The sequence below is a fragment of the Nanorana parkeri genome, unplaced genomic scaffold (genome assembly GCF_000935625.1).
Source record: "Nanorana parkeri isolate BGI_ZX_2015 unplaced genomic scaffold, ASM93562v1 scaffold607, whole genome shotgun sequence".
Classification (NCBI taxonomy): Eukaryota; Metazoa; Chordata; class Amphibia; order Anura; family Dicroglossidae; genus Nanorana; species Nanorana parkeri.
The window spans coordinates 361,094-375,918 of NW_017306875.1; the positions used below are offsets into that span (position 1 = coordinate 361,094).

A 14,825-nucleotide genomic window follows, 5' to 3' on the forward strand; every position below is an offset into this window, starting at 1 on the left:
TTACTCCGGCTCGGTCATTAACTCTGCTGCCTTCGGCAGCTTTGTGAATAACCCTGTTAGTGTTTACATGTTTAACACATTCAGGTTGGACTGCAGTCGTAATGCAGTTCTCTGTGTTTTTAACATGTGATCTTAAAATTAAATTGTGAGGTGTGGAAGTGCATGTGGTGGAGGCTGTACATCAATACGCATGAGCAGTGCAAATTTTCAGTGGTAAGTGAAGGAGTGTTTACTGGGGTTAGAGTTGCACTGTATGTAATGGACAGTTTATTTTCCCCAAACTTGGAATTAGCATTTCGTTAAAGCCAGCTACAGTTACGCCACCTGCTACAGGTCCAAAGCTCTTTGTTGGTGGCAGTTCTCTTTTAACTCCTAGATTTTTCAATTTATTACATGCAATAGTCTTCCAAAAACATTCCACAGTCTCCTGCTGACCCCTAGTCACTGCAGGACACAACAGTGACTTACGTATTGTTGAAAGCAACCACAGAGGCCAGATGGGGGCATTTTTATACACTTTGCACTTTATACACACCCAGAAATGTGGAATCGGATCAGTGCCAGGATCTCTGCTACAGTGTTTTAGCAAATGGGCTGGCGTACAGGTAAGTTTAGTCCTTTTGTAATTTTGTAGACCCCCTGAAAGGGTTACTTTAATGTGTGAGAAGCATATGTAAGATTAATATTTACAGCAAATCTGTGACCTGTAAAAACCAGGTAAATCCTCAAGATGATCCCAAGGCCCAGGGGGCACTATTATACCATAGCAACCATGGAGTCGTTATAGCTCACCTCCTATACCCCAGGTTTTGATATTGGCCACCAAGGACAAATATCACAACCATCATATTTGATGGCAATTTAGTAGTAATGCTCAGTAATTGTTTAATAGAACTCACGCTTGAGGCTTCCAGGGCACTTTAAAAGTACCCTTAGGATGTGAACATGTACCTTTTAGCTTTGTGATATAGGCACTGTCATTGGAAAAGGAGTTGGATGGGTGGAGCTTAACTGCAATAGTAGGGGAACCAAGCTCTAACATTAGAGTCATAAAGGTGAACAGCAGAAGCTTTGCTCTTTAACAAAGGAAATGGCAAAGCAGCTGGTTATGCTGGGTTTTTGGTGGTAATACAGTATATAGTGTGATTTGTAGTGAGTTGTTATGCAATCTGACCACATCCGGAGCTGCTATTTTTGTGTGATAGAGGAAGTTGTGACTGTAAAGTAGAAAAATACGTTTAATGTTTGTCAAATTCTCTGTCTATGAATTCAGGTCAATCTTTGGATTTGTGTATAAGAATACTGCAGTGTTATACATTTAAATCCAAAATTATTTTTGATGATTATTTTGAAAATCAGACAAACGAGGACTAATGCAGTTTTAGAATTTCTTAGTTTACTGATATCTGGTAAAGACTTTTGGAGTTATGAAAACCTTATAATTTGCCAGTATATTACTTTAAAAGGAAATGGGCAGTAAAGGGATGGTCAGACTTAATAAATTGTTCACATATGCAAAATGGTCAGATATTGGGAAATTAGATCAACTGAAGATTATAGAAAAGTGGCTCATCTGAAATGTCATCAATTATCAAATGATGAAGCCCTGGCCTAAAGCTGAACTCTTAGCAAACTGCTAAATACCCACATGAAATAGATACGAGACCTTTTTTCCTTGCCAAAGGATTTGTATTTCTCTTCATCCAGGCCTGAGGTTTACACAGCTCTGCTAGCACTGTCATGTCTAGCAGTGCAAGAGACCTGATTTTTTTTTTCTAGTGCAATTCAGGTAACGCTTACTGTACAAGTCTTGTTCCTCCCTTAGCCTGAGACCGGACAGTCAGAAGAAAAGTAGCATACTGATAAACGTATTTCTCTGCTACTCCCTTATGAACGCTGCAGCACACTTGAGTGGCTCCTTGTGCTGTTTCTCCCTTATCTACAGCTCTGCTGTATAGGGGTTTGCAAGAAGTTTATACTAGGCCATTTTCACATACTTACACTGCTTGCTTTTAAACAAAAATACATTGAATGATGTATTAAAGAATACAGAGCTAGAATAATGTGTGTCTGATTATTCTGTCTAAAGTTCAGGTTTAATCTGCAGCAATATTTTGTACCCTGTGGGCAGTCCACTTGTCGTCCTAACCTGGCAAAATGTCCAGTGTTGTGAGAACTGTAGGAAATCATTTCCCAAAAGACACTTGAAGAAAAGGCCGTTATGGTTGGGCATCCACATGCCAAATAATAAAAAAAAATATTACACAGAATAAGGTAATGTAAACTAGACTAGCGATTAGGCATTAGGGGTATTGGTTATATATAACATCACAATATGTAAAGATTCTACGAACAAGGCTGAAGCTTGATGTTATGTCTGTGTGTGACTGATGCTGATCAAATGCTGGACAGCTCTTATTTAGATTTTTTCTGTCAAATCAATTCAAACAGCTATATAGTATGATGGTCTACTCAATTGAACTTTTTAAATTTGAGCTTATGCTACTTGTTGGTAAATGTTGATCTGCCAGTTTAAATCTGGCACAAAATGTGTGCAGTCAGGTTAAAGCCAAACTCAAGGAAAACAATGATAATTTACACACTGCACTAGGTATGTAAATTATTATTAAAAGGTCATATGTTATATGTGCAAGTTCTGTGCTTCAACAGTAATTTGTAATTTAAAAACACAAATACAGTTTGCTAAGGGCTGTCTTTTAGGCTTACATGACCAGGGTTTAATGGTATAATCTGGGGTTTCATTTTAAACTTCACTTTGACAGTTGGGACATTCCTGACTGAGAAGGCAGTAAGAAGCCATGCATTCTGGGCCCAGTTTATCAGTTTATGTAGAAAAGAAAAGGAACAGGAATGCTACATTTGTGCCTCAACTCACTTGAATGAGGAAAAGACTGATCTTTCATAATTCTCAGGGAAATATCTGTGTGTTTCTGTTGCTGTTTGCTAAAGCTGCTTAGAGGTTGAGAACCAGTGTAATGGTCTCCCAGCTGCTGGTTGACAGCACACTGTACACACATTATTACATACAGGCCCCCGGTACTTATAGGCATAGAGTGGGAGGAAGAACACATGCAACAAGCATGCCCAGCATTAGTCCTATTTAGAAGAATGCTTTGTTTGCTAATTCTGGGACTGGTCTTGGCCTAGACCTTGTCTGGTGGTCAAAGGGACCTTTGACTTGTGATCACCCTGGATTTAAGTATCCTCTGGAATTTGGTTCTTGGGTATTTGTATTAGTACTTCATTCATAAATGTGGTAGCTATTACAGATATCTGCATACCCTTACACTGGCTTGCCAGTATGCTGACGTTATCATAATCTTTTTAATGTTTCGTAATCTTTTGCAATGCACAGAAATAACTAAGTACTTCCAGACATTTTTGTTAAAATAGCAAGTTTGGTCTTTTCAAGTGTCTCCAAACTCGCATTCTTTTGGAGACAAACATGTCTTTTATGTGGTCGTAGTCCATGAGAACTTTTGTGTGGTCGTAGTCCATGATAACAACAAGTTATCGGTTTGCCCAGCAGGTACCGCATACTTGAGTTACAGTATTATAAAACATAGCAATTCTGGGGGTGGAAATGGCAAGCTGATGAGGTTTTCATACATTAAATTCTAAAAGGGATTTCATTACTGGGGCCGAGGAGATAATTTATATTGCTGACTTCTTGGCTAAACCGCTCATATAAATCACTGTTGGCATGTCGATTTATGCTCCACATAGATTCTTATATTTGAAATGCATCATGCCCCACTCTAATTTATTCAGCAAAAGACTGTATTTACAATTTATCACTTAATTTTAGCATACCGGATGTAGCTGTATTTATATTAATAAGGATATAGATGCGATGGAAAAGAATATAGTGTTGTAAACGGCACTGCTGAAATTATTTAATACAACCTGTAATTTATTGTTTTCAGTTTTTATATAGCACTGAAATGAAAGTGTGAATAGTATGATGAGAAGGGACTAAACAAATTCAAACGTTTTCCAGCTGAACCAGTTCTATAGCGCAGTAGAGCCCCCTTTTAACCGAAGGAATGTATTAGTCTCATTTTATCACATACCCAAATATATGATAATTATTCCTCATTTCAGGATTGTGGGCAGAACTGCAGTATAGAACACATATAGCAAAATATATGTCTTTTAAAGCCACTTACTCCAAACTGAATGTGTTATTTCAGGCTTGTTGCCCATAATCAGTGCAGTGCATGGAAAAAATGGCTTTTGTGACGTAGAAAGAATAATTTGTATAGATACACCCACTAATCCAAAATTACAAATAATCTTTTTTTTTTTCCTTCCGGAGGACACCGGCGGAGATCTTGACTCTCTAACCATTGGGTTATAACGCCATCTTCGGGACAATAGACAAAAAACTAAAGCACAGCCTAGGGATGGCCACTGACTGTGGCCAACCCCCAATCTGCTAGAGGCAGCCCAGTTTTTCCTAGTATCAATGAGTTAAACTCTCTGGTTGAAATCTTAGTTTCCTTTTGCAGGAACGTGTTGATTTTATTTTTCTTCAGTCTGCAAGGCCATCAATGAACAGCTGAACTAGGTGACCGGCTGGATAGTATAAATCCTAGCAGATCATTAGCTATGTGTGGGTTTGGCTGCACAAGCACCTAGCTGTACACCGCTCCCTAGGGTACATAGAGGGATTAATCTTTCCCGTTGTGCCTGCTTAGAACTGTGCATGTGTAACTGTAATCTATTGCTACTCAGCCACCTATCTCCAGAGCGACGTGTTGTTCTCCCTCTTAGGGCCTACTTCCACCAGCCTGGACCACTGTCCCCTGTTTGAGTCCCTACATTCTTTGGTGGCTGTTTTAGCTCAATCAGGTGTGTACTTGTTTTTAACCTGGAAGGCTTTTACTGCAGTTATGCAGGCATCTATGGAACAAATTGTCACTTGTTGGCAGTAAACAATATCAAAATCTGTCTTGGCCTAGCAGCCTCTTACTAGTTGATGTTGCTGAGGATTTGCAGGCAGCTGTCATGGCTCCCAGGTTTAGAGACATTATTTCAGCTCTTTTTGGTACTTATCACTAGTGATGGGCTCGGGCGTGTTCGCAGCTCCATGTGCTGAGCCCGCCAGGAAGCTGACAGTGTCGCACCGCCAATCACAGGCACTGATACATATCCTGATCTCTGCAGCCGAGCCCACCAGGAAGCCCAACTTGGTTCCTTTTGGCTCTAACTTTTTCTCTCTACCAAAACCAAAAAGGGGGTGTCACCCCCCACCCATTATGGGTACTAAGCCCTAAATCTATTCATTCATTCCCAAAAATTCTTCCTCATGGACACTATCAGGTCGTTTAAAGCCGTACTTCTTCAGGTTCATTTTTTGGCCGTACTAACATCCAGGATACCTGGGGGTCTCAACTTCTCCAGTGCATCAGCATTTCCTTTGCTTTCTGTCAGCATCCAGTACTTCCAGTCTTGCTGCAATCCCAGGGCATACTCATGTGGAATATCTGGAAGGCCCCCCGTTCAGGTAACAAATGGCACAGGCTCTGAGATGTGGACGGTACAGACCTTGCAAAAGCTTGGTTGGTTACTGAACCAACTAGATTTAGCACTGCACTTGTATCAAGCACTGATCAAGCTGAGTGTTTCTTCCCCAAGAGGAACTTTCAAGTCTTTGCTACCAGACTCAGATTCTACAGAGCCACTTGAATCTGCAATACTACATGATAGTCTTGTGTCTGATGGTAGCCTGCTTGGAAGCACTTCCATTGCATTGTTCCACTCGAGTCTTATACTCAACATTCTGTATTTGTGGGGCATCTCGTATTAGATTTGATGCCCAATTGACTTGCCAGACACTGCCAGAAGACCAGGTTTTCTCTGGCATGTGGGTGGGAAGGGGGGTATCCAGCACTGGAGTTGGAGTAATCCCTTTCTCTCGATCTCTTGGTATATTCTTGCTATTGATGCCAGCCTGCCAGACTCTGGAAGGGTCCTAGTCGGTGCAGGGGATTTGGACACCAGTGGAATCCCACTCTCGCTCAACATTCTGGTGCTTCAAGCGATATGGTTGTCTCTACAACACTGGTCCTCCCAGTGGGTCATCTCTTCTGGTTTCATATGAACAATGTCATGGTACTAGCGTACATCAAACATCAGGGAGAAACTTGGTGTCTTGCCACGGCAACAGCAGTAGAAAGGGTTCTGTCTTGGGTAAGAACTTCATGTTTCAGGCTTGTCCAGCATTTACCATCCAGGTGTGGACAGTTGGCAGGTAGACTTCTGGTGCCATCAGAGCAATCAAGGAAATGGGCCCTACTTCTGGAGGTGTGTCCAGGACCTGTGTCTCCACAAAAATACACAACCATTTGTCTTCAGGTGCAAGATCCTTTAAAGCAGCAGATGTTCTGATAGCTTTGTAGAATTTTTTGATTCACTGTGGTCAGAGATTCAAGATCTCCATTGTATCCTTTAAAAAAAAAAAACTTGTTTACGGAAAGTACAAGAATCCCATCATTTTTGGGATAGGTGGTGGAATGAGACGTGTGAATACCTTGAGTTCTAAGAAGGCTCTACTGTGCTATAGCGCTTACATGTTATTCAGTGCTTTACAACAAACTTAAAATCATGTGCTTTAGTCCTTACAGAAGCTTGCAATGTATTGCAATTAAACACAATAAGGACAATGGTGGATTTTACAGACCAATTATCACAAAGGGTGTTAAGGAAAGAGTAGCATAAATAAGGACATACTTGCCCTTGGGGGTCTGTTTTAGTTTTGACAACTATGGCAACAGCACAAATTAATTTGTAACTAACTTTCAAAGTGAGGTGCACATGGGCTTTTCCCACTTACCAGCTAACCTACAAGACAAAAGGAGTGATGGGCTACCTCCAGGCATAACTGCACTCAATTTGGCCATTGCTATATATGCTCCAAGATGGAGACTCTCATAGATTAGAGTTAGGACCACACTACAGAGGAGCCTTGAGGAGGCAGTGTGGCTTCCACATATATATTGCAAAAGTTGTCAACTTGAACCTCTGTTTTTAATGGAAGTTGTGAGACAGTGTAAATTTTGTTTTTTGTTTTTCAATCTAGCTGGTAAGTGTGCTGGGAATTTTTTGTGGTTTTTTTATACACCGCCACTAAGTATATTCATGAACTCTGACTGATACTTGCGTAGAGTAAGGTGTGTGTCCTGAGTAACAGGACCATTGTAACATTGCCTCCAAAGCATTTAATACTCATTTTGACATGGCTTTAGATTGCCGAATTTAAGTAAATATTTACCTTTTCAGTGGAATGCCTGTACCTCTGACCTTCCAAGTGAGGTCTTATGTTTCATAATCTGGTGGCTAAGAAAAAAAACAGGCCTGAACTGGAAATATTGGAAAACCAGGCATAATTAACTGGACATACCAACGGGGTATTACCTACATAAACATGCCCATATATGCGAGTAGTGAAGGGCAATGTGGGCCTGTACGAAGAATAAAGAGTAACAATAATTAAATCTTAAGCAGCCTTGTGAACTATTAAAATTGGAATTTGATATGACTTGCGTGAAAGAATAAACCATAACAGATATAACATCTAGTGGCTGCCATCTCATGGCCAATTAGGGAACAACTGCAAGGTTAGAAATGAGCCAATAGTCCACAAACCTGCAAAAGGAAGAATTAAGGTTTAGCGATGGGCTCGATGTTCGAGTCGAACAAGAGTTTGACTCAGACATTGTTGGTTTATTTGTTCGGCAAACACACAAACTATCAGGGTGTTCGGCGGGCTGTTCGTCCGCTGAGTGCCCCACAGTGCCCTGTAAAGCCTTGCACCTGACCACAGGTCAGGTGCAAGACTTTGCCCAATCACGGCACTGTGGACTAAAGAGCCATGATTGGGCAAAGTAATGTTGACTTTGCCCAATCATTGCTCACCTGTCAGGTGCCGTACAAATGTAAACATTTGGGCGGAGCTTGGTAGCTGTCATCGCTAGCACTGCCTAATTGTTTATATGCCATTCTGCGGCGGGAGTTCTTCACCCGGGTCGGGGGGCATAGTTTTCTATTCTTATTTTTATTATTTCTATGTATTTTCATTTCGTCGTTGTTGTTGTGGACAACGTTGGACGTCGTGATTGACCCTGGATTACAGTGGTGGATCCATTTTTTTTGTCTTGTCAAAGACATGTTTTTTTGTTTTCAGTTAAAGGATTTTTTCAAAAGTCTGGTGTTTTTATTTACAATTTATTTGAACCCTTTAGTGAATGGGTAGGGTACAAGTACCCCTTATTAATTCACAAAGGGAGGCGCATCTAGGTGCGCTGATGTGAATTAGCCCCCCTGCCCGCACAACCAACTCCTCCAGTGGTGAAGAGGCCCTTGTCCAGGGGGGCGACCCTGGAAAAGCACCCTCCCAGTGCAGAGGGCATGTGGCTTGGTATGGCAGGGGGGGGGGGGGGGCGCTCGCTCGTACAACCCCCCCCCCCTTTCCTGCCATGCCAGGCCTGTGCTCGGATCAAGGGTCTGGTTGGGAATTTCAGGGGGGACCCCATGTGTTTTCTCTTGTATTTCTGGGAAGAAATACAAGTCTAACGTTTGCCATTTCTTTAGCGTCTACACTGGTTTATATAAAGACTGCAGTTTCTAAACGTTTAGAAATTATTGTATAAGGGACCTGCACAGTTAATGAGCAGGCTTGTGTGTAAATTGGATATTAGCCATTTCATCTCATACATACTAACTGCTGCAAACTAAGATTTGTTAGCGTTCAGTATCCCAACTGGGGCTACTATTACTAAGTGATCATTTATCTTTGACAGATATAGACCAATTGTGCTTAGCTACACAGCATGAGTAATTGGTCCTCCCTCCACATTGGCAGCAATCCCATCATGGTTTTGCATTGATGCTTTCTTCAATATCCTTTCAATGTTTTCAGAAAGTGCAATACATTAAATTCCATTTGGTCTTTTGTGATCTGATCCTCAAACAGTTCATATAACGCAACTCTTGTCTTTTCATGGAGGGCAGCTGAGGACGTAGAAAGAACTTAGATTGATGCCGTCATTCATAAGCCTTTAAGCACTGACCTTCAAGATACTGGCATTGCATATGTCTACAAGGGAAAGCTCAGGAACAAGAAAACCCATATTAAAAGTAGTTTTTATTATTTAATAAGAATTCAAATTAAGACTGTTAAAGAATTATGTTTTTTTGGGAGTATGGTTCCTGTTCTGCCTTTACTAACTTGGGTATCATTTTAGTTGCATACTTTCCAGTGATAATTTAAAATTTGTTAATATGGTTGTTGTGGATGGTTTGACAAATTAGAATAACATTTAATCAGAACAAATGGATTCATTTATTAGCAAAATGCAAAAAACAATAATATGTAGTGAGCAATAAAAACCACACCAGCCACAAATTAGCTATATATGTAGGCTTAGCTTGATCCTTCACACACATATATGGCTGGCTCTATGTGATCTTTTAGTTTGGTAGATAAACTTAAGACGAGTCAGACGTTCAAAACTAACTTTACTGCCAGATTCACCTCAAACAATATTGACTCCTAGTCAATAAGTTGTTTTTTCCCTCATATATGCTAGGTGTTAGCAATACTATGTAAATGTTTCCAGCGTGAGTGATAATGGCCCTTTTTATTAGCAACTTTGGAACAGACGGGCTGATAAAAGATGATCTGACTAATGTGCTTTATTGCTTTTTGTACCTTCTTTAGTCATTAAGATCAATAATGTGTGTGTTGCAGACTACTGCGTTAAACAGCACAAAGCAGACGGTTAATGCTTTTAAACAAAGCTTGGCTAAGCTCATATAAAGATTTGTGTGGGTGACCTGGCCTGCTGTGTTACAAACTGTTTTAGTTTTGTTGGCAATGTTAAAGCTCAACTCTAGCCAGATCTTGTTTTGTCTTGAAAAGAGTGGGGTTTTATTTCTTCCCTTCCTACTGTAACCCATACCCAGCACCGGAAGTGAGAGCAAATATTTCCAGTGAGGACACAGACTTCAAAAAAACAGATTTTCAACTTTCCTAATTGTAACTAGAAAAGTGTTTTATTTCTGTCTCCATCCCTATTTCACTTTCTGTCCTGATGAACCCTTTATTCTGGGACAGAAAGCTAAAAAAATCTTTTACACAACAAAGAGAAACCAAGAACCTGAGAGGGGGTCTCACCTTCTCTATTCTATCCAAAACTAAAAGGAAAAAAAAATATTTAGTTTGAAATTTAGCTTTGTTTGAAATTTTAGTTGTACATAAGTTGGTGATGAGTTCGAAACCCTGCCAGAGGAAGTAAGGGAAATCTTCCCAACAGGGACATGGTCTGCAGACATCATACAAAAGGTTTCTTTTTATTTAATTTCCAATTAAACCAACAGTAATGGTAACATTACCATTATTAGTTGTTTTTTTCCTCTCTCTCTCATATATAATTCCTTTCTTGAAACTGCTCACTGTACCACAAATGAGTAATGAAGATCTAGTTAATTAGAAGACCAGCTTATGTCTGGATGAACCCAGTTTTGGCTTGGTTACGGAGGCTGAAAATGTGCATTCCATAATATGGTTTGTCTCAGCTTCCCAGCTGTTTTCTCCTTAAGCATTTTCTTAATTTGTGTTTAAGAAACTTCACTGAGACAACGGTTCACATTTATTTTTTTGTGTGGTTTAACTGTCAACAACACATCTAGCTCCAGCTGAAATTTGGTTTATCGCAGTAAGATGTGACAATAAAGAAGGGGAAGGAAGCGTGAAGGAAGTAAACAATTGTTTTGTTTTTTGCTTAAAAAGTTGTAGTTTTTACAGAATTTCTAAATAAAAAATATCCAAATAACTGTACAGACGAAAATTATTTTGGTGTCATTTTTTGATATATTGTATGTCATTTTTTTTAACATACATTTTTTTTTTTTTTGGGTCAGCTCACTGAATCCAAGTCCAACATCTCCATTGACTTGCCCAATGGTTTCAGCTCCATCAAGCCCTATGCCAACATCTTCAACGTCGAATGATTCTTCTCCGACAAGGTCAGTTAATAAAAAATGTTCACTTTGATGTAGTTTTTCTTATACGCTCTTGTTGTGACACTGTTATTGTTGTTATTATTATTACTATGTAGAATTTATATAGCTCCAACAGTTTGCATAGCTCTTTAAAAAAATGGGGGATGGTACAGTTACAATACAATTTCAGTACAGTAGGGATAGGAGGGCCCTGTTTGTGAGAGCTTACAGTCTAGTAGATGCAGACAGACTGTCACGCAACTATTAGTTTGCAAGTAAACAATATAAGGCAACGTTTGGGAGATGTGTGTTATGGAGTTTTTTGGACCCACTATGTGATCAGGGGTGACAGCTAACTAACAGATAGTACAGATGCTAGAGACAGTTGTAGAGTCAACAGGTTGATAGACGGAACAGGCATAACGAACAGGCTTAACGCAATAGATCTTAAATATAGTCCAAGTTCCAGACAAGTAAACAATGACTGACAATTGCAGGGGATAACAGGGTAAAGATCATGAGATGCACAGACTAAAGAACCAACACAGTTCAAACAATTCACAGCAAAAATCCAAGACATTAACAGACTGACAGAAGTCAGTCTCAGATTAGAGCTCTATCCAGGGTGTGAGCAGACAGGCCAACCTATTGATCAAGCATAGACTAAATGTCCCATAATAAATTTAAACATCCTTTATAAGGGTAGGTGTGTGCTGCAGAGGCCTGAGCTGCTGTTCTGAGTAATGACCAGCAGATGACAAAGGCTGATTGTTACAAAAGTCTTAATTCATAAAGCTAACTCACCCTGGAAAAGGGGACTTATTTATCAAAGAAAAGTGACAGTTATTTTCAGCTGAGTCCAGTAAGATTTTTAAAAACAATTACAGCCTAATGTGTTTTCTGGAGCTAGAAATTACCTGCAGAAATAGACAAATTTATTGGTACCAGTCCACAAAAAAAGAAAAGCCCACAATTGTCTATGAAATAACCTTAAACTTATAGCAAGATTAGTAAGTAATTGGCATCTTTCATTGTTTATTTCTAATTTAATAAAAATCAGACTTCTGCCCTGCCAACAGGTAGTTTAGCCTGCTCTTCTTGAGTAAACTGCCCCAGCCTCACATTTGAAGTGTGCCTTCTTCAGACAGCATGTTTAGGCTCTTTCCATAGATGCTCGATAAGATTAAAACTAGAGCTACTAGAAGGCCACTTCAGAATAGTCCAATGTTTTGTTCTTGGTGAATCATTGAGGGACCCAGTGAAATTTGTGACACTGGGCAGTACGTTTTGCTTCAGAATTCCTTGATAGTCTTGAGATTTCATTTGGACCTGCACAGAAGGCACCCAAGCAAGACATAGCAAAACATCCCCAAAACATAACCGAGCCTCTTCCATGTTTCAAAGTAGGTACGATGTTTTTTTCTTTAAAAGCTTTATTTTTTATATGAATAATAGAGCTTATGTGACTTGCCAGCTTTGTCTTATCTGTCCAAAGGACATTCTCTCAGAAGCATTGTAGTGCCTACATGCATTTTTGCAAATTCCAGACTGGCTTTTTATGTTTTTCTTGCACCAGTGGAGTCCTCTTGGGTCTGGTGTGATCAGACCACTAACATACCTTGACTTTGGAATTCATCTTGTATCTCTTTGGAAGTTTTCCCTGGCTCACTGTCTGCCATTCGCACTATTGATCTGTGCAATCTGTGGTCGATTTTTCTCTTGCTGCCACATCCAGGGAGGTTGGCTACACTCCCGTAGATTCTTGCTAGGATTTGCAACTGCAGTCTCAAGAACATCAAGCTGCTTAGAAATTGTCATATAGCCCTTACCTTTGACATGCTGGTCTATAATTTTATTTCTGATCTCCTCAGGTCCAATTTTAATGTGATGTTGGTACCAAACAGCAGAGTGACTAATTTTATCCATTTAACTTGGTTGATTGACATTTACAGATAACCGTTAGTTTGAAATTTCACTATGATCCAATCTATTTATAATGTTTTCTAGGGGTACCAACAAATCTGTCCAGGTCGTTTTAGAACATCTCTGTAGGATAAATAAGACTTTTTCTTTTGACACTTTCTTTGCTCTATGAAAAAAATCAAAGGAGCCTGATGGAAACTTTTCGGCCAGTGACGCAAGCTAGTTGGTATTCTGACAGTGGCACGCCTGCCGCTGTCAGAATACAATAGCCCAGCGGAATATTTGTATTTGGAGAAATCAGTTTTGTTTTTTTTTGTTTTTTTCAGGCCACAGGTTTATTGAAAAGAATATAAGTGTAAGGCCAGCTTTACGTTCTGACATACCAAAGGCATACAGATGAAACTCACACAGCCTAAATATCTCCTCACGCTGCATAATTGTGTTGTTTATTTAACTTTTTTACTATTTACTAACAAAAAGGGGACGAATATGGGGGTGAGTGTATTGTGAGAGGTAATGAAGTGTACTTGGGTGTAGTTACAAGGGGTGTAGAAGTGCATGGTGGCAAGAGGTACAGAAGTGTGTGCCTGCACTGTGGTGAAGGGTGAAGAGGTGCATGTTCTTGCACTTGAAATGTGCACGTTGATAATGTGGCGACAGGTGATGAAGTGTGCGTCAGTGCAATGGCAACACTATTTATTATAGTATTTATTTATAATCCTAATGAAATTGCATACTTTTTTTACAATTTTATTTAAAGAAATATGTTCTTTTACATACAGAAATTGTCTTCTTTTAAGCCTGCATAAGTTTTATAAGTCCTTCCATAGTCTGAGAATGTCCGGTAACAGGCTAAATTTTACATCTTGCAAGTAAAGCATGTATGAAAGTATAATACTCTTGTATTAACTGGCATAGTACTGGAATTTAACACCACTTTATGTTAACGTTTTATTAGATTGGAGTTCTTGGAGCTGCTCATTCTGACCTGCTAATAAAATTTGTAGGTGCTGGGCTTTGTCTGGCTTTAGTACTTCTGAGTCATATACCCAGAAGAAGCTTGCAGTATATGAAAGTCAGAGATAAATCATAAATTTCTCTATTCTTGCTCCTTTCTTGCATGACAGACAGGCAGTAAGCATTCCTAGCAGGAGAGGGCCCCCAACAGATATTACTGATACATTTACATTTGCAGATATTGTGTTTTTTCCCCTATTTATTATTACAGGTATATATAGATATATCTCTATATATAGATATAGCTATAGATATATAAATATAGATATATAAAGATAGATAGAGTACCGACAACGTACGCAGCACTTCACATAATGTACATTCACATCAGTACCTCTTCTCAAGGAGCTTACAATCTAAGGTCCCTATATCATAGGCATACATACACGCATACTACGGCCAATGAAGACAGGAGTTTCAGCTAACCTAGCAGCATGTCTTTAGATTGTGGGAGGAAACAGGAGTACCCAGGAAGAACTTGTAAACTCATGTAGATAGTGGCCTGGCCAAGATTTGAACCAAGGACCCCAGTGCTACAAGGCAGACATGCTAACTACTAAGCTAAATTGCTGAAAAAACTATTTAGAAATGTACTATGCCAGTTACATTTTTATTTCTTGCTGCATACATGTGTGAAAACCTGCATCGCTTCCTCTTCCTAGCTTGCTAAAAAGGCAAATTTTGAGTGAAATTTAATGCACCAGAGGGACAGAAAGAAAGCTGAGGAATGCATTTTTGGCATTATGCCATATTTTCAGGCCAAAACAAATGAGAATAGTATTAGAGGTAGTTTGTGCCCTTGAAATCTCAGCAGGGTTAGAGAGGTGTTATAGCGGCCGGAATATCGCAGCTCTTAC

General features: G+C 39.6%; 1 protein-coding gene across 1 annotated transcript in view; it reads left to right on the top strand.

Annotated features, from left to right (window-relative positions):
* Positions 1-14,825, top strand: part of ARHGAP26 (Rho GTPase activating protein 26) — a 389,295-nt gene that overhangs the window by 355,058 nt on the left and 19,412 nt on the right. The window contains 1 exon segment of the mRNA XM_018562857.1: positions 10,948-11,052. Within this exon segment, the coding sequence (XP_018418359.1) occupies positions 10,948-11,052 (105 nt within the window).